This window comes from Tachypleus tridentatus, chromosome 10 (genome assembly GCF_004210375.1).
Source record: "Tachypleus tridentatus isolate NWPU-2018 chromosome 10, ASM421037v1, whole genome shotgun sequence".
Lineage (NCBI taxonomy): Eukaryota > Metazoa > Arthropoda > Merostomata > Xiphosura > Limulidae > Tachypleus > Tachypleus tridentatus.
The window spans coordinates 128,219,717-128,247,676 of NC_134834.1; the positions used below are offsets into that span (position 1 = coordinate 128,219,717).

General features: G+C 35.8%; 1 protein-coding gene across 1 annotated transcript; it reads right to left on the reverse strand.

Annotated features, from left to right (window-relative positions):
• Positions 1 to 1,345: 1,345 nt before the first annotated feature.
• Positions 1,346 to 27,960, reverse strand: LOC143228500 (uncharacterized). Its single transcript, XM_076459750.1, has 3 exons — positions 27,848 to 27,960; positions 11,096 to 11,284; positions 1,346 to 1,581 (listed from the first exon to the last, which is right to left on the reverse strand). The coding sequence occupies exons 2-3, from the start codon at positions 11,235 to 11,237 to the stop codon at positions 1,346 to 1,348; spliced, it is 378 nt and encodes a 125-aa protein (XP_076315865.1). The 5' UTR covers positions 11,238 to 11,284; positions 27,848 to 27,960.

Below are 27,960 nucleotides of genomic sequence, written 5' to 3' on the forward strand. Positions count from 1 at the left end.
AACTTTCAAGTACATCGTTCAAACTTTTTTCCGTGAATATAGTTATGAATGTATTACTTTGGTTCAATTTACTAATTTACCATTTAGTGGATATTGAGGTCTTCGACAATTCTAAAAGACACAGGCGTTTTTATTCTAAAATTTCAAAACTATTTTTAAAACAGGTGATATCTCAGACAAAGGATGACAAGTATTCCAACAAGGTACATTTAGGCCTATAACCCATTGCAACGTTTTTGCTCATACTTGATTACATTAGAACAAACCATAAATGCCCATCCAAAACTAACGAATACAAACTTCGAATTTATATGTAAAAACAACTAACAAGCCGTTTTTACATATATATTTCTCTAGAAGTGGGTTTTCTCGACATCACTGAAACTTCGAATTTATTCCAAAAATAAATATTCTGCTTACTCGAAAAACACCTCAAACGACATACTAGATTTTCCGAATAACACTGATGTTAAACCAAACATAAACGCGCAAACTGACAACTATTACGTGATTTTAAACAAGTAAATGATTATGCAACCTCGTTTACTTGTTTTCATACCTTTATTTATTATTCATACATGTGCTTAGCACCGAAGACCTCTAATTTTTTTACATTATTCTACTTAATTTCGTTATTACTGTTGTCCATTAAATATACAATAAATATGGTTTGTTTGTTTGTTTTGGAATTTCGCACAAAAGCTACTCGAGGGCTATCTGTGCTAGCCGTCCCTAATTTAGCAGTGTAAGACTAGAGGGAAGGCAGCTAGTCATCACCACCCACCGCTAACTCTTGGACTACTATTTTACCAACGAATAGTGGGATTGACCGTCACATTATAACGCCCCACGGCTGGGAGGGCGAGCATGTTTAGCGCGACGCGGGCGCGAACTCGCGACCCTCGGATTACGAGTCGCACGCCTTACGCGCTAAGCCATGTCAGGCCAATAAATATGGAAAAAAAAAAAAACAAGAAATAAAATGCAGCTAACTCATTCATTAAGCAGATAAACAGATGCCAGAAACTATGATTCAAAGAAAACCAGAAATATCAGAACAGAAACATAAAACTTATAAACATAAAAGGTTTTACAATTAAAGAAAAACACTAATTAACAGATAATATGAAACGGAAAACAGAGAAACATAAAAAACAATACACAGGTGATGGAAATAAACGTTATGTATAGAGAGGAAACACAATTCAACAGATAAAAATAAAATATAAGCATGTACTTAAAGACCAGACAGACACATATCAACATACCTACTTTACACAGGCCTGCAATGATAACAAATGTAGTGTAAATCAACGGTGTTTTCACGTATCCCCACCTCCAGCTCTTACGTGAATTCCGTGATTTTGGAATGGTTGTGACGAGTTTCTGAACCCACTCTTTTATTTCCCTTTTTATCTGCAAAAGACAAGACATTCTGACGTAAAACGCCAGCATGCTGTGTCACAGAGTCATTCTGCAGTTCGTTTAATAGCGAGGATGTAGCCCTCTCAACAGCTCGTCTTTTAACATGAAGTATTTCGAGATCATGTTGGTGTGTTCGTTGAGACTTCGGAACAAAACCTACAAGATTTTAATTAAACAATATGAGATTCCTAACAAATTTATTTGTATTCTCTCCTATACAAATAAATAAATATATAAATATGCAACAAAGTTAATTTTTTCATTATTTACTACTGATCTATTTTTCTTATTCCAAAATAAAATAAAAAAAAGGACTGCAAAGCGGACCAGAAGAAGATACAGTTAAAGAACACGAGGCAGCGGGTTTTATGAAATCTGGGAAAAGATTAAAAAGCAGCACAGTACAGTGTGTAAGACAGATAGGAAGATGAATAAAAAAGTTATCCAAAGATCAATTCATCATTGAAACAACATTCTGGTAGTCTTATCATTGGCTAACAACTATTGAAGTTTATCTGAGGAAAATATTCTAACAGCAAACGAGAAGAACTATATGAGACTGAAGGTCTAGTATGGCTTAGCGTATCAGGAGAAGGTTAAGAAATTAAGCCTTCAAACTTTAAAAGCTAAGTAAAAAATGACCTAGCTTGACGTAATAAATGTATATGAATTAGTATCTCATTAGTTGAGATGTTTAAAAAAAACACACAATTTCATGATGTGGCAGGTGCTTCTCAACAGAAACGTACACAACAAATTGGATTTCACTGCAGACTGGTACTGTAATGGGATGCATCATTTCACCAATTTCGTTTTTGTTGGTCCTGCTCCCGTGCAGATGAAGCATACCAAAGAGACAGACTACAAATTCCAATACCGATGATGCAAATACCCAACAATAACAAGCCCATTAGATGTTGCAACAATTGGATCAACTAACTGAATGAAGGATAGAATGGGCACAGAAATCTCATCTTCAATATCCAGTCACACCAAAGATATGTAAGCTTAGGCCAGCGGTATCATGCCTTCCTAATATATAAGCCACATACAGCCTAAATAGCACAGGAGATAATTAATCAGTCACATCTCCTTGGAAATTTCAAAATCTTATATATTTAGCTCCAAGCTTATTTTAAAGTTTCTCTTTATATTACAGGTTAGCTTTAACACTGTAGTGACAATGAAAACAAAAATCAGCAGTAATATATTAAATTTGTTTGGTGCACTACTGTCATTACTAACTGTGGCTCCTCACTGTAAAACAGCTAAGTTGGTAATTATATTCAAACTGGTCACTGAGAAAAACAAAGAAAGTCTAAACGTCTCATACTGGTAAGAGTTTGTTTGTTTGTATTTAACAAAACTTTACGAAATTTGCTTTCTGTGTTTTCAACATTATAAGACTTCAGGCTTATCACTGTGCCACTGAAGAGCAATAGTAAGAGACGCTGTCCTGAAGATGAAGGTTAATACTTCAATATTTGAAAACATATCAGAAATGGAAGGTTGACCAAAAGTTCAATGTACTGAACCATAATTGGAACTCAAAGATATTATTAGAGCAACTCAAACTGAATGAAAAATGGTGAAAGAAGTCAAACACCAAAGAAAAGAGGAATGTGATAATTTAAGAAGCAATCAAAGAATCCAATCTGAAATCTAACAGTCTTAGCAAAACTGCAAAAGGAAAGTGACTCTGTCATGAAAAACGTATTGAAAATTACATCATTTATGTTAGGATTTATCACGAGATGCATATAAGCTTTACGTCCAACCAAGGTTTCCTTATCATATGTTACAAAGCCAACAAAATAATTTTTATGTGGAAGAAACTGGACAGTGTACGTGATCTCTCACAACGCATAGTAGCTCTTTCACCAAGTAGATAAAGATGGAGACACAAACAGATTGAAGTTACTGTAAATTATATTCACTTCAAGACAAATAACAGGAACAAGTTTAAAGCGCCACTAAACACCTTCCTCCAGAGAACAAAATCAAGTAATGTCAGAATGGAAAGCACACATCTAACAATGATTCTTGATTTTGGAAATTGCATTCAACATTAAATATGAAGGGAACAATTACCCCTCAGAAGTGGTCTGTCAAAGACCAGATAGAGACAACTGAAGTCGTGAGATTTATATTGAGTTCAAAGGTTCAAATTTCACTGCAAGTTATCAGAAAATTCCAGGTTAATGGTTTCGAAACCTGGCTATTTGTAGTTGAAGTTGGAACCCCGGGATTTGTGGGGATACGGGCTTATGACTTCCTCAAGTAGGAGGGTGTGAGTGGTCAATAATAAACCAATCCTGGAAGCTTCAAGCTAGATTTGGACAAGAGAGAGAACAACTGACAGAGGGAATTTTCAGAAGTAAACATTAAATCTTCTAAAATGTTGAAAATCGTTTCCTCCATCAGTTCAAACGTCAAGGGCTTAAACATACATATAACATATGAGCGATACAGTTTTGTTTGTTTGTTTTAAAAAGTAGCAATAGGCCTAGCCCACAGCTGGAAAAATCCTCTGCAAATGATCCTGTAGTTAAAAAATAAATAAAAATATTTGTTCTTTGAAATTCTTAATATCTTTTCTAAGCTGATGAAATAATGATTCATCAAGAATACTGATAAAATAGAAACTTTGTTTTCTTTTGTGAGACAACAATCACTTAGATCTATGTACTCGTTAAACAGTGTACAAACTGTGAATTATATAAAGTGTGTACAGTAGTTCTATTCAGTTACCCTTACATCTTTACTTAGACTATAAGGGGACCCAGCATGGCCAGGTGGTTAAGGCACTGAACTCGTAACCTAAGGGTCGTGGGTTCGAATTCTCGTCACAACAAACATGCTCGCTCTTTCAGCCGTCGAGGCATTATATTGTGACGGTAAATCCCACTATTTGTTTATAAAAGAGTAGCCCAAGAGATGGCAGTGAATGGTGATGATTGGCTGCCTTCCCTCTAGTCTTAAGCGGCAAAATTAGGAACGAGTAGGGCAGATAGCCCTCGTGTAGCTTTGCGCAAAATTCAAACCGAACCAAATTAGATTATAAAAGAACTCAACTGTTTAATGTACCTTTATTCAGTTATCCTTATATCTTTATTTAGACTATAAGATAATTCATGTGTTTAATGTACCTTTATTCAGTTACCATTCTGTCTTTAGTTAGACTGTAAGAAAGCTCAAGTGTTTAATGTACCTTTATTCACTTATCCTTCTGTCTTTAGTTAGACTGTAAGAAAGCTCAAGTGTTTAAAGTACCTTTATTCACTTATCTTTCTGTCTTTTGTTAGACTGTAAGAAAGTTCAAGTGTTTAATGTACCTTTATTCAGTTATCCTTCTGTCTTTTGTTAGACTGTAAGAAAGCTCAAGTGTTTAATGTACCTTTATTCAGTTATCCTTCTGTCTTTTGTTAGACTGTAAGAAAGCTCAAGTGTTTAATGTACCTTTATTCAGTTATCCTTCTGTCTTTTGTTAGACTGTAAAAGTTCAAGTGTTTAATGTACCTTCATTCACTTATCCTTCTGTCTTTTGTTAGACTGTAAGAAAGCTCAAGTGTTTAATGTACCTTTATTCAGTTATCCTTCTGTCTTTTGTTAGACTGTAAGAAAGCTCAAGTGTTTAATGTACCTTCATTCACTTATCCTTCTGTCTTTTGTTAGACTGTAAGAAAGCTCAAGTGTTTAATGTACCTTTATTCAGTTATCCTTCTGTATTTTGTTAGACTGTAAGAAAGCTCAAGTGTTTAATGTACCTTCATTCACTTATCCTTCTGTCTTTTGTTAGACTGTAAGAAAGCTCAAGTGTTTAATGTACCTTCATTCACTTATCCTTCTGTCTTTTGTTAGACTGTAAGAAAGCTCAAGTGTTTAATGTACCTTTATTCAGTTATCCTTCTGTCTTTAGTTAGACTGTAAGAAAGCTCAAGTGTTTAATATACCTTTATTCACTTATACTTCTGTCTTTTGTTAGACTGTAAGAAAGCTCAAGTGTTTAATGTACCTTCATTCACTTATCCTTCTGTCTTTAGTTAGACTGTAAGAAAGCTCAAGTGTTTAATGTACCTTTATTCACTTATCCTTCTGTCTTTTGTTAGACTGTAAGAAAGCTCAAGTGTTTAATGTACCTTCATTCACTTATCCTTCTGTCTTTAGTTAGACTGTAAGAAAGCTCAAGTGTTTAATGTACCTTCATTCACTTATCCTTCTGTCTTTTTTAGACTGTAAGAAAACTCAAGTGTTTAATGTACCTTTATTCAGTTATCCTTCTGTCTTTTGTTAGACTGTAAGAAAGTTCAAGTGTTTAATGTACCTTCATTCACTTATCCTTCTGTCTTTTGTTAGACTGTAAGAAAGCTCAAGTGTTTAATGTACCTTTATTCAGTTATCCTTCTGTCTTTTGTTAGACTGTAAGAAAGCTCAAGTGTTTAATGTACCTTCATTCACTTATCCTTCTGTCTTTTGTTAGACTGTAAGAAAGCTCAAGTGTTTAATGTACCTTTATTCAGTTATCCTTCTGTCTTTTGTTAGACTGTAAGAAAGCTCAAGTGTTTAATGTACCTTCATTCACTTATCCTTCTGTCTTTTGTTAGACTGTAAGAAAGCTCAAGTGTTTAATGTACCTTTATTCAGTTATCCTTCTGTCTTTTGTTAGACTGTAAGAAAGCTCAAGTGTTTAATGTACCTTCATTCACTTATCCTTCTGTCTTTTGTTAGACTGTAAGAAAGCTCAAGTGTTTAATGTACCTTCATTCACTTATCCTTCTGTCTTTTGTTAGACTGTAAGAAAGCTCAAGTGTTTAATGTACCTTCATTCACTTATCCTTCTGTCTTTAGTTAGACTGTAAGAAAGCTCAAGTGTTTAATGTACCTTTATTCACTTATCCTTCTGTCTTTTGTTAGACTGTAAGAAAGCTCAAGTGTTTAATGTACCTTCATTCACTTATCCTTCTGTCTTTAGTTAGACTGTAAGAAAGCTCAAGTGTTTAATGTACCTTCATTCACTTATCCTTCTGTCTTTTGTTAGACTGTAAGAAAGCTCAAGTGTTTAATGTACCTTCATTCACTTATCCTTCTGTCTTTTGTTAGACTGTAAGAAAACTCAAGTGTTTAATGTACCTTTATTCAGTTATCCTTCTGTCTTTTGTTAGACTGTAAGAAAGTTCAAGTGTTTAATGTACCTTCATTCACTTATCCTTCTGTCTTTTGTTAGACTGTAAGAAAGCTCAAGTGTTTAATGTACCTTTATTCAGTTATCCTTCTGTCTTTTGTTAGACTGTAAGAAAGCTCAAGTGTTTAATGTACCTTCATTCACTTATCCTTCTGTCTTTTGTTAGACTGTAAGAAAGCTCAAGTGTTTAATGTACCTTTATTCAGTTATCCTTCTGTCTTTTGTTAGACTGTAAGAAAGCTCAAGTGTTTAATGTACCTTCATTCACTTATCCTTCTGTCTTTTGTTAGACTGTAAGAAAGCTCAAGTGTTTAATGTACCTTTATTCAGTTATCCTTCTGTCTTTTGTTAGACTGTAAGAAAGCTCAAGTGTTTAATGTACCTTCATTCACTTATCCTTCTGTCTTTTGTTAGACTGTAAGAAAGCTCAAGTGTTTAATGTACCTTCATTCACTTATCCTTCTGTCTTTTGTTAGACTGTAAGAAAGCTCAAGTGTTTAATGTACCTTTATTCAGTTATCCTTCTGTCTTTAGTTAGACTGTAAGAAAGCTCAAGTGTTTAATGTACCTTTATTCACTTATCCTTCTGTCTTTTGTTAGACTGTAAGAAAGCTCAAGTGTTTAATGTACCTTCATTCACTTATCCTTCTGTCTTTTGTTAGACTGTAAGAAAGCTCAAGTGTTTAATGTACCTTTATTCACTTATCCTTCTGTCTTTTGTTAGACTGTAAGAAAGCTCAAGTGTTTAATGTACCTTCATTCACTTATCCTTCTGTCTTTAGTTAGACTGTAAGAAAGCTCAAGTGTTTAATGTACCTTCATTCACTTATCCTTCTGTCTTTTGTTAGACTGTAAGAAAGCTCAAGTGTTTAATGTACCTTCATTCACTTATCCTTCTGTCTTTTGTTAGACTGTAAGAAAACTCAAGTGTTTAATGTACCTTTATTCACTTATCCTTCTATCATTACATAGGCTGTAAAGGGTACAAAGTGTATACTGTACTCTTGTTAAGTAGCTGTTCTAGTTTCTACTTTGGCTTTATTTTATCACTAGCAGAGCTGTCCCATCATCATTTACCGTATCACACGCACACCAGCAGTTTATTGTTGGTTGCCACAGAACATAGAACTTTTTCTTTTCTAAGACAGCATTACCTCAAGAATTTGAAGAGGGCGAGGTTTTAAGATCACGGTTGCACAGTACCGTGCAAGAGACTGGACTACGGCGATTCGTGAGAATTAACCAGCAAGAACACGCGAAAATGTAATCTTCTAAAGCTCGGATAAAGTTGTTGCACAGTGCCATATTGTACAACTATCTTGTAACAAAGAGCTCGTTTTTCTGAGAACCAGAAATGTTTAGTTTTTAATAAAGGGTAGCAATATAACTTTGGCAGAACACACAAAGATTAGGGTTTGTTTTTTAATTCAACAACGAACGTAGTTTGTTTGTTTTTAATTTCTCGCAAAGCTACACGAGGGCTATCTGCGCTAGCCTTCCCTAATTTAGTAGTGTAAGACTAGAGGGGCTCCCACGGCTGAAAGGACGAGCATGTTTGGTGTGACGGGGATCCGAACCCGCGACCTTTAGATTCTGAGTCGAGTTCCCTAACCACCTGGCCATGCCGGGTCCCAACGTATTCTTTATGCACTTTTTTGTTTGTTTTGTTATAAGCAAAATATATCGTCACATTTTGGATGTATTCTTAATCATATCTTTCTGTTGAAATATTTCTGTTATTTTAGGGAAAACATTGACCACGTAGTATTTGTTCACTGTGAAACTGTAAAGGTTTTAACGTCTGATGTGCATGGACTGACATCAATCAATACATTTCCACTAAATCGATTATAAAGAATGGATAATGGGTTATCGATTTTCAGTGATTTCTGTTTATTAAGTAGATCAATGATAAAGGTTATTGGTTCATGTTAGCTGGTCGTCATTTGATCAGTAACAAAATATCAGTGAAAAATAAAATATTTTTACTTAAAGATAATTATACTCTAAAAACAAATTTGGTGTTTATTTCGTGACATTTTCGGGACTTGAAAACATCAAACTAGTTTCAAATTTGATTTTCGTAACAGTTAAGCCTACATCAATCCGATGCCAACTTGGTTTCAGTAACAACTAAACCTACACCAGACATTTGACGAAGATGAAAAATAACGTTAATGTTAATTCGGTTTTCATTACAAATAAGTCTACACTGGAAGAAATCAAACTGATTTTAGCTAAGCCTATATCAAACGCTGGAAAAATCAAACTGACTTCAACTAAGCCTGTATCAGACACTTTAAAAAACCTACTTGGTAAGTGTACATGAAAAAGATAAAACTTGTGTCAACTTAATGTGAGACTATGGCCCGACATGGCCAGGTGATTAAGGCGCTCGACTCATAATCCGAGGGTCTCGGGTTCGAATTTCCGTCATACCAAACATGCTCGCCCTTTCAGCAGTGGGGGCGTTATAATATGACGATCAATCCCACTATTCGTTGGTAAAAGAGTAACCCAAGAGTTGGCGGTGGGTGGTGATGACTAGCTGCCTTCCCTCTAGTCTTACACTACTAAATTAGGGGAAAGCTAGTGCAGATAACCCTCGTGTAGCTTTGCGAGAAATTCAAAAACATACAAACAGTGCAAGACTAATGGTGAAATAAAACTGTAATTGGAGTAGATTGGAGAAATGTATTCATTGCATTTGTGTTTAGCACATAACACGTTAAGCAGTGTTTAATTTCAGCGAGATGTAGGGTTCCGATCATATTTTGAGTATCGTTTAAATATAAAGGTGGGAACAGAAAATTTATTCCAAAACTGCATCAGTTGAGCTATGAATTTATATTTGACTGACGAAACCAAGTACATTACTTATTTCTGGCCCAAACCAAATAATAGCCACAACAGCGTTATCTTTCCAAATTCACAGTTCTTGTACCTAAGGTTGAAATCCCCGTCACACCAAACATGCTTGCCTTTTCAGCCATGATGGCGTTATAATGTAACGGTTAATCTCTCTATCTGTTGATAAAAGAGTAGCCCAAGAGTTGACGGTGGGTGGTAATGACTAGCTGCCTTTCCTTTAGTCTTACACTGCTAAATTAGGGACGGCTAGCGCAGATAACCTTCGAGTAGCTTTGCGCGAAATTCAAAACAAACCAAACAAAACCAAAGAAACCTGTACCTAAACCTTCAATTAGACACAAATATTATGTCAAGATACATTTCTACAATAAGCTTTCAACATTTTAGTGCATCCTTAATGTCTCTAGTATACATGTTTTTTAACACAGAGAAATAAAACTAATTTTTTTGGACCAATGTCGTGAACTTTTACTTCAGTGTTTTTACTTGAGTTTAGTCTTTTTTTCCACATGCTTCTACTAATATTTGGTAATGTTAAAAACAAAGGTTTAATTCCTTGCCTCTAGTAGTCGACAAGTGTTGTGGTTTGATTGTTTGTTTGGAATTAAACACAAAACTACATACTGGACTATTCGTGCTCTGCCCACCACGGATATCGAAACCCGTTTTTAGCGGTTTGAGTTCATAGAAATAATGCTGTGCTACTAGGAGCGTTGTGGTTTGCGTAAGGAGTGTTTACTCATGTGTAACTGATTTATTGTTATGAAGTTATTTTAATATCTACGTTTGTGTCAATATACATGTAATGCATATTGTATTGCGCAAGTCCTGTCTGTTCTCTGTATTTTGTGGAAGATTCTTGAGGGTAAGAATTAACAACGTATGTTTTACATTGTTGCCAAGTGAACTTTCGAGAATTTAGTCTAAAGATTATAAACTGACGCGCCAAGAGACAAAAGAATATCGTTCGGTTGCTACAGTCAGTGCACTCTAAGCCTGGGAAGCTATAATTGTGTTAAACGCTTATCAGTCGGAAAACTACAGATAATTTGACTAGAAACGTTTATAGATTTCGAACATTACAAACCGTTCAACTACAAAGAATTAACTTCGTACATTAGCCATCGCATAACTTCAATAGAAAACACTCATGTCTGAAGAATAGAGGTAGCTAGCATTTCCATCACGTGTGTATCAACCTAAAAGTAATTTGCTTTTCGTGGACCTGACCACTAATAAAATATTCAGTTCCAGCCAAGACAGAAGACTGAATATTGTTTGTGAGTTAGAAAAGATTTAATTATAATACGTAGCATAATACATAGGACAACAAACCACACCACTTCTGGATCATGTTTTAATTTGAATATTTTAGTTGTTAAAACTTTAATATGATGTATATTAAATACAGTTAAAGAAATATCTGGCTCTAGATACACCAGAATACTTTAGTTAAGAACCTGAAGGATCGAACGAAATATTTTCCTTTCAGTGTTCAAATTCTTTGATTATTTGTACATTAGTTCCTCAGTTTATCTGAAGTAACCATTTCTCAATCATTTGATGGCTAACAATAATCACAGTGAAGAAATGAAGTTTTAATTAACATTTTCTTACCTGATAAATTATGAAAATTAGTCTTCAGGGCAGAATCACTTTCAGCTTTGACCACAGTAAAAAAGGTGGCGTTCTTTACCAATAAAATCACCAATAGTGGCACTACAGTGACACCTCTTAAAGCTGTTAGGGTAGACATCATTAAGCTTGCTATGGATCTCTAATGTCTAGGCACTTCGGAGACTCTTGCTTTAAAAGCAAAAAAGAAGTATTTATTAAATTAAACGTAAGCTTGAATAGCAGTATAGCATATAAAATCTGAAAAGTTGGTACAATTCAAGTTTTATCAGTTTTCTGAAGACACTAAAATATTTTCTAAACATTTGGTTGCGAAGACAAATTACATTAAATAATATTTTGTGTAAAACGGTTTCCAAATTCTGTTTTTTTTTGTTTTTTTTTTAATTCCGTATGAAAACGATATTGTTAGAGTAACACCAATGGCAGCTTTAGCCATTGAGGAACCCTATGTAATATACAGAGGGTAGGACTACCATATTATACAACAATAAAAAACATTTAATGAAAATTATAAAATAAAACACTTGTACAACCTTATGGCTTGTGATTGTGTAGCTTCATTTTTAAGAAACTAAATGTAACAAATAATTAATAGCAACGTAGCAAATAATAAGAATTATTGATAAATAAACAGTTGTTCCAGTTCCCAAAAGAAGATAACATATATGTAATGCCAGGAGTGTTTTTTTGTTTTAAATTTTGCTCAAAGCTACACTAGGACTATCTGTGCTAGTTGTCCCTAATTTAGTAATGTAAGAATAGAGAGAAGGCAGCTAGTCATCACCACCCACCGCCAACTCTTGAGCTACTCTTTCACCAACGAATAGTGGGATTGACTATGATATTATAATGTCCCCACGGCTGAAAGGGCAAGCATGTTTGGTGTGACAGGAAATCTAACTTGCGACCTTCAGGTTACGAGTCGAGTGCTTTAACCCCCTGGCCATGCCGGGCCGCATGATGTCAGGAATTTCAGAAACATAGGAGAAAAAAACTACATTTTGTACTCAGAGAATACATATAATTTGTAATTTTTGACAGATTGCAAAGAAAACAGACTAGTTCCAAAATTTCCAAACTTCATGTACCTTCCGTCACGATTAGGAAAAGTGTTAAAGTTTGATTTCTTGAATGATGGGATTAAAGCAAAACAAACGATCCCAGTGAGCACACCAAAGATAACCCATAATATAGCTCTAATTTGTGATTATTAACAAAAACAGACAGCCCAACGAACTCTGATCTCAATATCTCAATAGATTATTTACACCCCCTATTGGCTCAGCAGAAAGTGTCAATACTTAATGCCTTAAAACCTAGATTATCTTTGTATTAAAAGATAATCTTTTATTTATTTATCTTTGTACTTAATAAGAGAAACGATTATTTAGATTTAATTCGCTTAATTAAAGGAAATGTAAACAAAAACGCTCGGTGAAAATCAAGCTGACACAGTGTGAAAAATGAAATAGGCTTACTTTCTACCTTCTCCACTTTCGTGGATGACCCATATAAATTTATTCAACATTTTTCGACTACCCAAAAATTCACATTCTGAAAAGTGTAATTTTTTTAAACCTATTGAACAATTTATTACAAATGGCTTTGAACAGTTTCAAAGAATTCACCTAAATTCAATAATGTTTCTCAAACCTGATAGATGGAGAGGTGTTGATCCATTGAAATAAAGAAAGGAATATAATAGACGTAGTAATAGGTTTTCTTCTATGTGAAAAAAAAAGAACTTCATACAGGTAATAGTTTTGTTCTACTGGACAAAACGGAACCTGACAAGGGTAATGGTCTTGTCATATTGAAAAACAAACAAATCTGTTAGAGATAATGGTGTTGTCTTGCTTGATAAGAATAAAGCCTGATACAGGTAAAGGTGTTTTCCTACTTGATAAAAATGGAACCATATACAGGTAATGGTGTTGTCACACTTGATAAAAAAAATGGAACCCGATAATGATAATGGTGTTGCCCTACGTAATAAAAATGGAACCTGATAGTGGAAATGGTGTTGTCCTACTTGATAAAAATAAAACCTCACAGAAATAATGGCGTTATGGTTCTGTAAAAAAGAGAAACAAAGTGAGTATGTTAGGAGGATATGAAATGATTTGGACGATAAACAGAGCCCTGAAACTAACGAGACCAGTTCAGCTTGGAGAGCAGCAGAAGTTTGTTCTCAAATTACACAAAGAAGGGAGATAACTATCAGTAAACAGGTGAAATCTCATCCTGGCATCTTTACATAGATTATCGAAGGTTCACACAAACTGATATTCCACTCAGACCTACAGTATCTGATATTGACATGTTTGATCATAAATCAGTAGGTGGTTTAGTTTCATTTCTACTGGTACTGGTGCTAATGTCTCTGGTTGATAACTTAAATAGGAGAGTATGTACAGTTGTATCCACAGGCTGATTTGGAATTTATTTTGAAACAACGGCTAGCAATTAATTTATTTTTCTTTTTGATTTAAGGTAGAGTTCGTGCTTTAGAACGACCACATATTATCGATATATACTTATCCCGAAGTGAACAATGTCATATAGATTTCACAGTTATAACTTTTGAAACACCAGGAACACCGTCTTTTGTTCAACTGCTTGCTCGGGTACATGGCGACCACAGTAAACAACCAACTCTTTAAGGTGATGACATGTAGTTCGAATAAGGAAATATTTCGGATCAAGGCGTTTTTATATATCAAAAAAAATTTTACCTAATATAACAAACCTTAATAATATATTGCTTATATAGATGCCCAAGAGCTATACCTAACACTAACTTAATAGAAGACATCTCTTTTCAGGTCCTGGTAATTTATTGTCTATTTTGTTTGCATCTTTTCTAAAATGTAAACCGAATCTTCGAGCTTTTTTTCATGCTAAGGGTATGCTCACGCCCCTCCTCTGGTGGCTCAGCAGTAAATCTATGAGCTTTACATCGCTCAAAATAAGGTTTCGAGACCTGCAGCAGACAAAGAATAGATAGCCCACTGTGTAGCTCTGCACTTAATAATGTAAACTTATATAAAAAAATAAATCTTCTAGCACATTGTAACATTTCGTGTGATTATGGCATCTGAGCAAAAACAAGGAAAATAATACTGATTTTAATATATACAAGTCAATAAAAATAAGTTAAATATATTAATATAAGTTTTCAATGAATAAAATAATTACGCATAATCCTACTTTCGAAATCCCTGGTGAGGTGAAAGGTATTATAACCAAAAGTACAAGCTCTCTGTTGGTTCCCCATCAAACCAAACACGCTAGTTCTTTCAGCCGTGTGTACGTTATAATGTGATGGTCAATCCCACTATTCATTGTTAAAAGAGTAGCCCAAGAGTTGGCAGTGGGTGGTGATGACTAGCTGCCTTTCCTCTAGGCTTACACTGCTAAATTAGGGACAGCTAGCGCAGATAGCCCTCGTGTAGCTTTGCGGGAAATTCAAAAAACAAACTCTCTATTGGTGTACTTACTGTTAGAGCTAATATTCGATTCAATTGAAAAATAAAAGTTCATCATTCTTTGCTCCCTCCCCCAGTGGTACAGCAGTGTGTCTGGGGGCTTACAATGCTAGAAACCGAGTTTTCGATACCTGTGGGGGGATAGAGCAGAGACAAACCATTGTGGAACTTAATTTGAAACAGACAATCCTATTCACGCCCTCTACATTCCTACACTCAGTTACACAACCATTTTCAAACATGTGGTCAGCTATCGATCAGTTACCTCTTCCTTTCTTTGACGATGACCGAAGAAGGTCGAAACGTTGTTCGCTCCTCTGCATAAAAAATTTTCTCAACCCAAACCAACCGTTTTTGCATATAGACAATCCTATTATTGTACAAAATATTTATAAAAAAGCACCAACTTCAACCTTCTTACAGAAATCACGAAACAATTTAGAACCGATATTTTTAACACCATAAAAGAATTTCAGCTTTGTCTTATGCGTATAAATTAATTAACTTCTTTTTTTTTTGTAACTGACTTAGAAATATTATTTAAGGTTCACATGTACTATTCGAACTGTGCACCAGATGTACCAAAAATACAAATAAAATTTTAAATTACACACTAAAACGTTTAGTGTCTTTATGTGAAACTGATACAGTCTAACCATGTTCAAAGACAGTAAAAAATATTTTATAGAGATTACAAATTCATAAGTTCGATCTTTATACCTTAGTATAGGTAATGATCAAGTTGAGTGTATTTATCTGGTTTTCTAAAAACAAATCTGGGATTTCGAATATAGTAATTGTTGAAGATAGGACTAATTCAATTCATTTATAATTCAATTTAACCATTTAATTGAGAACAGGTTTTGTGAGGGTCAGACTTATAATTGACCTTCTTAGTCAAAGGCCACGAAACATGTCGGAGTTTGTTATCTTACTGTTTTTGAACTTATTCAAATAGTTCAATAAAGATTGGCCTGAAGAACGAGTTTAGTCTGATGAAATGATCAGCTTTTGGTGTGATGCGTAAGAAAACAACAAAGCCCAAACATAGTGAGTGAAGGGCATATTCATAAGACCTTACTTCAAGTTTTGTAAGTTAGGCATGTTCTCAAATCCCACCACAGGATTATCCAAGATATCTATTTACCAAAAACAAGTATCTTATTTTGAAGTATACGCCCAAACGTTTAGTATCTTACTTGAAACTGGTTCAGTGTAACCATTTCCAAATACAATAAAATATTATTTTATTTTACCTCGGATTACCCCAATAACCATGATCTCAAAATCTTCCAAAGGATTATCCAAGATGTCCATGCCCGTTTGTCCCTAATCGATAATATCTCAGATGTACATGCTCCCAACTTCCTATCTGGGACTATTCAAGATTACATGCTCAGAAATCTTTCTCTAGAGACTATCCAAGATGGGCATTCTCAAACATCTTTCTCTGGAGAGTATCCAGTATGGACATGCACAGAAATCCCTAAGAAAGAAGAAAATCGGTAATCCGAATGCTGTAAACATCTATATGCTAACCAAACACAAAACCCAGTAATTCGAGCATTGTAAACGACTTTGTAATAACAAGACAAGTAATTTCATAATCAGAGCACTATAAACGATTTTGTACAAACAACACAAAAACCAGTAATCTAAGCACAGTAAGCGACTTTTGCTAACAAGACAATAAACCTGTTTATTGGGTTTCGCTGTTATTAAACAAAAAGATACACAATGGGTTACCTGTGCACTTCTGATCACGGGTATCGAAACACTATTTTATCGCTATAATCCGAAACCCGGATTACACAAGCGAGCAAGTGTGGCCTATATTTACAAAGCATTTGGGTTTCTCCTCTTGCGGTTTATCAAATTTTTGACCCCAACTGGTTCATCAGTATTAGACGTAGCACTAATATGACCAACATCTTGTTCAGGGAATTCAGACTATTAAACTAAGTAGAAGAATAAAAGATAACGAGGATATCATGAATCTGGATAGTTCTCTTGATGGTTCGAAGGCCCAGCATGGCCATGTGTTTACTGGGCTCGACTCGCAATCTGATGATCGCGGGTTCGAATCCCCTTCATACTAAACATGCTCGCCCTTTCACCTATGAGGACATTATAATATTTCTATCAATTCCACTACTGAGGCTTTGTAAGGGCTAGTAGTATAAAAATAATTCTTGTAATAATTAGCCCTGATAATGCCGCAATAGACAAACGTTGGCTGGAGATTAAAGGCCGATTCTGTCTAATTTTATTACAAAAATGATTTTGTACTAAAAAACAAGAAATCTCTTTATTAGGTTTGGTTGTTACTAAATCAAACAAACAATGGTGGTTCGAATTTTAAAAATGTTTGCTGTGTTTTTCATTTACCACCAAAGTGATTCATATGTCAGGCTCATATATACAAAACGTAGTAGATCTCACGTTTCAAAGACTAGAGTTTGGTTTGTTTTGAATTTCGTGCAAAGCTACTCGACGGCTACCTGCAATAGCCGTCCCTAATTTAGCAGTGTAAGACTAGAGGGAAGGCAGCTAGTCATCACCACCCACCGCCAACTCTTGGAGTACTCTTTCACCAACGAATAGTAGGATTGAGAGAGATACGTGAGATAGAGAGAAATAGAGGGATTAGAGAACCTGTATTCGAGTTCGGTATTTCGAAGTCTGGTAATTTCAGACACACAAAAGAAAAACGTCTGATACGACACCTGTTGATGGTCTTGAAAATTCACTCCTCGAAACATCGTGAAAATTTTGTTTATTTGTTTGGAACTTTCGTGCAAAGCTGCACGAGGGCTATCTACGCCCGCCGTCACTGATTTAGCAATGTAAGACTAAATAAAAGGCAGATAGTCAACACCATCCACCGTCAACTCTTGGGCTACTCTTTTATCAAGAAATAGTGTAATTGACCATCACTCTAAAATTTCTCAAGGCTGAAAGGGCGAGCATGTTTGGTGTAACAGAGATTTGAACCCGGGACCCTCACATTACGAGTCTAGTGCCTTAGCCACCTGGTCATGCCAGGCTCCAAGCCTAATTGGAGTGTGTGTTTGTGTGTTTTTTCTTTTAGCAAAGCCACAAAGGCTATCTGCTCAGCCCACCGAGGGGAATCGAACCCCTGATTTTAGCGTTGTAAATCCGGAGACATACCGCTGTACTAGCGGGGGGCTAATATAACGCTCCCACGGCTGAAAGGGCAAGCATGTTTGGTGCCTAATTGAAAATGCTAAACATGTAGATGTGAATATTATAACATCTTTTTTTGTCGTATAATTGATTTTTATTTTCAACATGCAGCCCAAGAAGCACAAATAAGTCCACCTCTTTCTCTCTTGATTACAACAAAAACGTTGAGCACTTTCATCAACCTTCACTCCCTGCAGACAGTTGCGGGAAGGGGTGACTGTTTTCCAAAAATATATAAATTGAAAGAAAAACGCAAAAAAAAAACTTGTTTTGACAAGGACTTGATGATGAACAGGTTATGTGGAAATAAATATTTAAGAAAATTCTATAAATAAACTGGAAAGAGCCTATCCATTACGTGAGTGAAGCTTGTGAATGTGTGTTACAATTATACCTAAACAGTCCCTTTTCAGCAATTATTTCCAAAATGTTAACGTTTCTGTTTAAGCACAGTAACGTACTGTATCAGAGTATGTAGGTATGAACATACAGCCACATTCTTCTGATGAGTTATCAGTTGCCTCATATCGTGATTTGACATTGGGGCGTTTGCCTTAATTGTACGTTTTCTGAAAACGATATGATACCAATTCACATAGTACCGAGAAATGGAATCACTGACCGTTCATTTCCTGGACCAAAGTTCTCTCCCCCTTCCCAAATACCCTATTGTGATGCTTCTAAAATTAGCATTTTATCAAACAAACACGGACGTGTTAGGCCTAATTTGCACTCATTAATGAGATCTAACGCATTCGTGAGTCACATACATAACTCTTCCCTTTACGAAGATATTTAATGATACATCACACAAAAACGCTATAACATATTGGGGGAAGTAGAAATGTCAGAAGATACATTTGAGGATCTTTCCGGACAAGATCTAAGACTAAACGTCTCGCCGTGTGTGTGCGCGCGTGCATGTATGATGAGGCTCTGTAGAATTTTTAAAAGATTTCACAAGGGAAAATAACGTAGTTTATGACAAACAGAATTGTGTCTGACGAACGTTTAACAAATATAATATTACAAGCAATTATGACTATAATATTTTCAAATCCATAACTTTTTCGACTTCCACAAGAATGAAAAATTTAAAATTTATTTTTTTATGAAAATTTGAATGACTATTTAATAATTTTCTTTATAAGTTTCGTGTTGTTTGAACACAGCCGAACCAATGTTTAGGTAACAGACGAAAGGGAAAGCAGCCAGTGAATAGCTTTTACCGCCATCTGTTTTGAATACTCTCACCTGACAACAGGGGGACTTGTTCGTTACTTGGCCAGGAATGGCCAGGTGGTTAAGGCACTCGACTCGTAATCTGAAGGTCGCAGGTTCGAATCCCTGTAACACCAAACATTGTCGCCCCTTAAGCCGTAGGGGCGTTATAATGTTACGGTCAGTCCCCCTATTCATTGGTAACATAGTAGCCCAAGAGTTGGCGGTGGGTGGTGATGACTAGCTGCCTCCCCTCTAGTCTTACGCTGCTAAATTAGGGACGGCTAGCGCAGATAGCCATTATGTAGTTTTGGGCGAAATTCAAAACAAACAAACAAACAAACAATCTTATAATTCACACATAATCACAAAGTGGTTTATGTCACCATGTTTATGCGGAAATGGGACGTCAACCATGATTCCTTGGATCTTCAAGGTGACTCCTGATCTCAAAAATAATTTAAATGAACTAAAACCTAAAGCCATTTCTCTTTTGTAACGTTCTCGTGACGCAGGTGGGTCAGCGGTAGGTTTACCGACTCACAACATTAAAAATTGAAGTTCGATTTCTTGCAGCGGGAACAAATCATAAAACAGTATCTTATTCGAGCTGGATTTTCTATGCGTTTTTTTCTCTCAACTTTTCTAATTTTATTCCATATTATATTTTGTAGTGGAGCAAATAATACTTTTCGCCTCCTCCCCTTTATAGTTTTCGAAGTTCTGTCTCTTCAACTGAATCTTTGATACCTGCGGTTACGTATGGTATTAGAAATAGGCGCTAGACAACCAATGATACCAGTGCCTGCCAGCTGTCTTCAGTGTGAAATATTATAGACACAACGACGCCTATAATTTACTATAATAACACAGTATCAAAAGAGGAATTATTGAATGTACAGTTTTTTTCTCGCAGTGCTATAAATGGAAGTGAATGGCACACCACTAGTAACCTCAAAACAGTCACTATGCCTCTGTTAAATATAACATAAGTACGTGTAGGCACTTAAGGCCTACAGAATCATATAATGTTTCGCGCTAACTGCGGGTCAATTTATTTAAATAAAAGAAATAGAAAACAAAATTTTCTACACCACAAGAATAAATGGAGAGAATGTTTGTTTGTTTTGAATTTCGCGCAAAGCTACACGAGAGCTGTCTGCGCTAGCCGTCCCTAATTTAGCAGTGTAAAACTAGAGAGAGGGCAGCTAGTCATCACCACTCACCGCCAACTCTTAGGCTACTATTTTACTAACGAATAGTGGGATTGACAGCCACATTATAACGCTCCCACGGCTGAAAGGGCGAGCATGTTTGGTGCAACGGGGATTCGAACCCGCGACCCTCAGATTACGAGTCGAGTGCCTTAACCGTCTGGCCATGCCGGATGACAGAGAGAAAGCCAGATACATAATGAAACTAAAATAATGCAGAAGTGAAGTTCCTACATTTGGAATGGATGGGGCTACGTGACCCAGCTTTGCCAACAAATCATACACACTTGGGCTGTTTGTAGAGAGGTAATCTGTATACTCGAGTATTATTTAACAGAAAACGAATAGATGAAGATAGTATGCTAAAACTATTAGATCCGTCAGAAACTTGCCCATATTTTCTCGGTAAAATTGTCGCAGTAACAAATTATTTATTTTTTCACCTGAAATTTCGCTCCAAATAGGTGGATAAGAGCTTGTTGGCCGACGGAAGTCAATGACGATTGGATATTAACTGATAAATGGAATATCGAAGGGACCATGTTGTGTGTGTAACACCCCAAATCCCATTTGTTGCATCCCTTTCTAAGATGGATGGACAGTGAGGACGCCTACATTTATTGGGTATAACTCTCTAATGAATTTATCTGTTTTAGAATTTAAAACTAAGCTGCACCACCAGCTAACTGCGCTCAGTCAAAGAGGCCACTAATATTGAATTATCGGTCCCATAATCCAGCCACGCCCAGCCCAACCAACTGACGAATCGTTTTTTTTAATTCTTAATGACAAGAATCCCAACTGGAATAAAAATGTATCTCAGAACGGTTGGTATGGGTATTGACACTTTTATTGATAAGAAGAGAACAACTTTTCGACCTTCCGAGGTCATCTTCAGGTTAAGAAAGAGAGAGTTTGAATATGACCGTTGCCGGACACATGTCTCAGGGACGAGAGTATAAACAGATACGGTATTGTACGGGGCGTTGCAGTTGGATGTTAGGTTATTAATTAGTGTAGGTATATTTGTTTTGAATTTCGCGCAAAGCTACTCGAGGGCTATCTGTGCTAGCCGTCACTAATTTAGCAGTGTAAGACTAGAGGGAAAGCAGGTAGTCATCACCACTCACCGCCAACTCTTGGGCTACTCTTTTACTAACAAATAGTGGGATTAGCCGTCACATTATAACGCCACGTAGTATCACTGTTTAGTCTATTTATTAAACAGTCTCTCAATGGATGTTTCCTTTTCTCGGACCAGGTAAGACAGACGTTTTTTGGTCTAGCTATTTGTTGTCATGTTATCAAAGTTGTTCCTTCTCACGAAAACATGAGTCGGTGCTCTATTGTTATATTTTTGTCGTAGTATTCCATAGTTTACTTGTATAAACCGTATGTGGAGTTAAGCGAGACTTGGGAGTCGACTGCGGGAGAAGCAGACATCTAACAGTTTCCAGGATAATACATATGTTTCTGATTCAAAAGTAGATAATATCAGACTGATGATTACCTTACAATATCGAAAACAATTTTGAATCTCTATTTTCAGCATAATGAATTCTGAGTTTCTTGTTACCTTTATTTAATATTTCTAATATCGTATGCTTATGATTTAATTAACTGCTTCAGTTTTTATTTTGCCAAAAATGGCGATCTTTCGGGAGGGCTATACAATTGTTAATAGTTATTTATACTAGTAGAAGGATATATTTATCAAAGCTAGAATTACAGTTATTATACAAAATGCATCTTTAAAACTTCCTTTTCATATCAGGCCCGGCATGGCCAAGCGAGTTAAGGCGTGCGACTCTTAATCCGATGGTCGCAGGTTCGCATTCCTATCGCGCCAAACGTGCTCGCCCTTTCAGCCGTGGGATCGTTATAATGTGACGGTCAATCCCACTATTCGTTGGGAAAAGAGTAGCCCAAGTGTTGGTGGTGGGTGGTGATGACTGCCTTCCCTCTAGTCTTACACTGCTAAATTGGGGACGGCTAGCGCAGGTAGCCTTCGAATAGCTATGCGCGAAATTAAAAAAAACAAACAAACAAAGAAAGTCCTTTTTATATTAATGTGTAAAAAAAATAAAGACGTAATGATGTTTCAAGGGTTAAAAACAAATCGAGTTAAAATTAGGCTTATCACATAATTCGCCACTAGGGGTGCATCTGTACGTGTTCTTCGTAGTTTGGGCATTTTGAAAACAGGAAATAACCTTGATGATTATTAGTAATATACGTAGTAAAAAAATGTATACGTCTTCGAAGACCACTGACTTGTTACCTTGACCAATGAGTATTAAGATTTATTCAATTGTAGAAATGATGATTCACTTTAAAACCGCCCTCTATATCCAAGTGTGCTGCAGTTATCGTGGCCTCAAATACGTAAAAGTATTCCACAGAACAAATTCGTCTGCCAGTAGGAAAGCAGCTTGTGCACCAGTGCATATCTGAAACATCACATATATTTTAGGGGGTTGTCCAGAAAATCGATTGTCACCATAACACTAAGGAAATTTTCGTAATTTTTCTTGTTTTTTTACAGAGTACTTCAGACAATGGTGCGAGTATTCAAGAACCAGTGTTGGTAAGCTGATTTGAACGAGGCTGATGTTGTATCGATTCTGAAGGCGGATATTTTGAGTATAATTTATAAATGTGTATAAAAATTCATTTATGGCAATAAATTTTTGGAACACCCCTACATCAAACTGTATCGAAAAGCATCAACATTCAACAGAGAATTTTTTTTTTTATCAAGACTAAACAACTGTATAAATATGAATTTGCACTGAATTTCTTTATAAGTAGCAATAATTTACTTGAGAGATATCTCGAGCACGGAAACAACGTTTTTGAAAATTGGCTGAAGATAGCGTTATATTAAAACGTCTTGAACCTGAATAAATTAAAAGAAAACAGAGTTCTAAAACAAACTTAAAAACGTTTTTGACAGTTGACTAAAGATAGCACTAAATCATAGTTTATCGCTGTTTGTTTTTTGAATTTCGCGCACAGCTACTAGATGGCTATCTGAGCTAGCCGTCCCGAATTACTTAGTGTAAGACTAGAGGGAAAGCAGCTAGTCGTCACCACCCACCGCCATCTCTTGGGCTACTCTTTTACCGTCACATTATAACGTTCCCACGGCTGAAAAGGCGAGCATGTTTTGTGCGTCGGGGATTTGAACCCGCGACCCTCGGATTACGAGTCGAACGCCTTAACCCACCTGGCCTTGCCGGGCCCTTTTTCACTGTGAATAATAAATTACTTGAGAGGACCAGGCAAAAACAAAGTATTTTATTTCCTTCACAATCTATTCATAGCAGATTTATAGCAAAAATAAAACAATATTTTAGATTCAGAACTCAGAATTATTAAATATAAATTATTTGTTTTCTGTAAAGCATAAACAACTGGCTGTCTGTACTGAGCTCATCTCAGGTATCAAAACTTGATTTTAAACACGATAATAGTTCATTTTTTATTGTAAAATAATAAAACGAAGTTTGTGGTTTGTTTCTCGGATTGTTTCCCAAAGCTACATACAATCCCTAATTTTGACGGATGGACGTGAGGTAGTAGTTAACAGCACCCATCGCCAATTCATGAGTTGCTCTAATCTAATAGTAGGATTTGATCATCACTCTTATAATTCATCTTAAGTTCCAAAGTGTGGAGCTCCTTGTTTCTTTTACTATAACCGGACGCGAACCAATGGTCTTATATTCATAGATATGCATACAAACTATTATTCCATTTCTGGTTCACTTAATATTTATTAGTTTTTGTTAAATCTATAATTAACCTGAAAGTCATAAACGTGACATTGTTTTTAAATCTTAGGTACATTTATTAGGTATTATTACTTATCAGATATTATTATTGGTATTTTAAATACACATTAACAACCTGAACTTCCTGGCTGCGACACACGTCAACACACGTTCTTGCTCCTTTACCATGGAAGTGTTAACATGACAGCAAATCCTATTTTTCTAAGATAAAGTATTCTCAGAGGTGGCGATGGATGATGTCCACTAGCTGCCTTAAATCTAGTCTATCACTTCTAAATTAGACATGGCTAACGGAGATAGTCTTCGCGTAGTGTCCCCAATTGGCTTTGCGATAAGTCTGAAGGCTTAAAACGCTAAACACTGGGTTTCGATACCCGTGCAAGTCACAGCACATATAGCCCACTGTGTAGATTTGAGCTTAAAAAGAAAACTTTAAACACCCTAGTGCAAAATTCCAAATTATATCCATTATTTTGATGTCCAATTACAACACTGCAGCTTATTACTGGACCACCAAAAGTTACCAAACAGCAAAACAAAATGTTCTGATCAAAGCAGTTAGAGATGTTTATCAATAATAAAAACAAATAAATAGCAGTTTCTTCTCACCCTAGTGGCAGTGACTTGCATTAACACGTCACTGTTTACACGTGTTACAAGTGATTTCTTTCTTTATTTTATCTCCTGTAATTAATGATAGAAAGAGTATAGAGATCACACTACTACAACAAACAACAGCATGTTACTGATAACCAAAGTACTACTACAACAAACAACAGTATGTTACTGATAACCAAAGTACTACTACAACAAACAACAGTACGTTAGTGATAACCAAAGTACTACTAGAACAAACAGTACGTTAGTGATAACCAAAGTACCACCAGAACAAAAAACAGTACGTTACTGACAACCAAAGTACTACCAGAACAAACAACAGTACGTTACTGATAACCAAAGTACTTCCAGAACAAACAACAGTACGTTACTGATAACCAAAGTACTACTAAAACAAACAACAGTACGTTACTGATAACCAAAGTACTACTAGAACAAACAACAGTACGTTACTGATAACCAAAGTACTACTAGAACAAACAACAGTACGTTACTGATAACCAAAGCACTACTACAACAAACAACAGTACGTTACTGATAACCAAAGTACTACTACAACAAACAGTATGTTACTGATAACCAAAGTACTACTACAACAAACAGTACGTTAGTGATAACCAAAGTACTACTGCAACAAACAATAGGACGTTACTGATAACCAAAGTACTACTACAACAAACAGTACGTTACTGATAACCAAAGTACTACTACAACAAACAATAGGACGTTACTGATAACCAAAGTACTACTACAACAAACAGTACGTTAGTGATAACCAAAGTACTACTGCAACAAAAAACAGTACGTTACTGATAATCAAAGTACTACTACAACAAACAGTACGTTACTGATAACCAAAGTACTACTAGAACAAACAACAGTACGTTACTGATAACCAAAGTTCTACTACAACAAATAGTACGTTACTGATAACCAAAGTACTACTACAACAAACAGTACGTTAGTGATAACCAAAGTACTACTGCAACAAAAAACAGTACGTTACTGATAACCAAAGTACTACTACAACAAAAAACAGTACGTTACTGATAACCAAAGTACTACTGCAACAAACAACAGTACGTTAGTGATAACCAAAGTACTACTACAACAAAAAACAGTACGTTACTGATAACCAAAGTACTACCAGAACAAACAACAGTACGTTAGTGATAACCAAAGTACTACTGCAACAAACAACAGTACGTTAGTGATAACCAAAGTACTACTACAACAAAAAACAGTACGTTACTGATAACCAAAGTACTACCAGAACAAACAACAGTACGTTAGTGATAACCAAAGTACTACTACAACAAAAAACAGTACGTTACTGATAACCAAAGTACTACTGCAACAAACAACAGTACGTTAGTGATAACCAAAGTACTACTACAACAAAAAACAGTACGTTACTGATAACCAAAGTACTACCAGAACAAACAACAGTACGTTACTGATAACCAAAGTACTACTACAACAAACAACAGTACGTTACTGATAACCAAAGTACTACTACAACAAACAACAGTACGTTACTGATAACCAAAGTACTACCAGAACAAAGAATAGGGCGTCACTAATAACCAAAGTATACCAGAACAAACAACAGTACGTTACTGATAACCAAAGTAATACTACAACAAACAACAGTAAGTTACTGATAACCAAAGTACTACTACAACAAACAACAGTACGTTACTGATAACCAAAGTACTACCAGAACAAACAACAGTACGTTACTGATAACCAAAGTACTACTAGAACAAACAACAGTACGTTACTGATAACCAAAGTACTACCAGAACAAACAACAGTACGTTACTGATAACCAAAGTACTACTAGAACAAAGAACAGTACGTTACTGATAACCAAAGTACCGCTAGAACAAACAACAGTACGTTACTGATAACCAAAGTACTACCAGAACAAAGAATAGGGCGTCACTAATAACCAAAGTATACCAGAACAAACAACAGTACGTTACTGATAACCAAAGTACCACTAGACAAACAATAGGACGTTACTGATAACCAAAGTACTTCCAGAACAAACAACAGTACGTTACTGATAACCAAAGTACTACCAGAACAAACAGCAGTACGTTATATATTTTCAACAAACGACAATCATGTTTGTAGTCTACGCACTGAAAACGAATATCTTTGGGCGAGTGTCGCTCGTTGTTTTTATTCCTGTCACATTACACAGTGTCACTTATCCATAACTTTGTAATTGTTAGAATATCAACGCAGAAACCGACAACGACAACCATGAAAAAAAGGAACCCTTCGAAAGAGAAAGAAGAATCTTATGAATAGAAAATATTGAAATAGGAAGAGACAGTGTTTATTTATTTAAATATATATATATATACGGGGACTGTGTTTTGTTTTGTTTTCTTTTCAGCACAAAGCTGTAAAGTAGAGTTCTATGGCCATCATACGTTTATCACTGATTGAACAAGAAAACAGAGAAGTAACTTGTTTATGTTTGTTTAGCTCTAAGTTGCATGATGAGCTATATCATCAAGAATATCGAGGCATTACAAACCTTCATGTTCATCGCTGAGCCACTTTTGGCTAAGAAGAGAGAGAGTTATTGTTGTTTGTTGTAAAGCTACGTATTGGGCTGCCTGTGCTTTGCCCACCGCAGATATCAAAACCCGAATTTTGAAGTTATACGCCCAATGACTCATCCCTAAACACCTGGGAGGGAAAAAAAGAGACAGAGAACCATTTGAGTGGTGAAATAAAAGCGATTCGCTTTCTACATCCCTTACGGTTATTAAGGTTTTATGTTATTGAATTCATACACCAGACACCATTCTGAAAATATAATCACGAAAAAACACACTGGTTTCTAACATGTTAAATTCTGCGTTCCTCGACGTAAGCTGTCAGTAACACAATAACCACTACTGTCAGCTTTCTTTCATTGGACATCAGGGGATTTAAAATAAACAGTTCCCGATTCCCAAAGTCGACAGCCCGTACATAAACGTCACATGTTCTTAACTCACAAGTTTAAGGTTATATAGTTGGTAAAGGTTTGCCCGCGAGATAATCACGTGACACGTGCGAAAACTGGTGTGACAACTCACTGAGAGAAATATTATATAATAAAGAATTAAAAGCATTAGGCGTAACGGGTTAAGAAATAATAAGACAAATCTCATTTCTTACCGTAGCGGTTAGGTTAGAATTAGATGGATGTACTAAACTTCCTGTTATATGTACTTTCCACACGTGGTAACAGTGACGCAGATGGTTAGATCATGACTGGCTGACAGTGTGAA

Bases quoted from the DNA above. Each gene is read 5' to 3' on its own strand.
- LOC143228500 (XM_076459750.1), bottom strand. From the start codon at position 11,237: ATGATGTCTACCCTAACAGCTTTAAGAGGTGTCACTGTAGTGCCACTA. The intron at 1,582-11,095 runs GTAAGAAAATGT...AAAATCTTGTAG, and splicing joins TAATTTTCATAATTTATCAG to GTTTTGTTCCGAAGTCTCAA.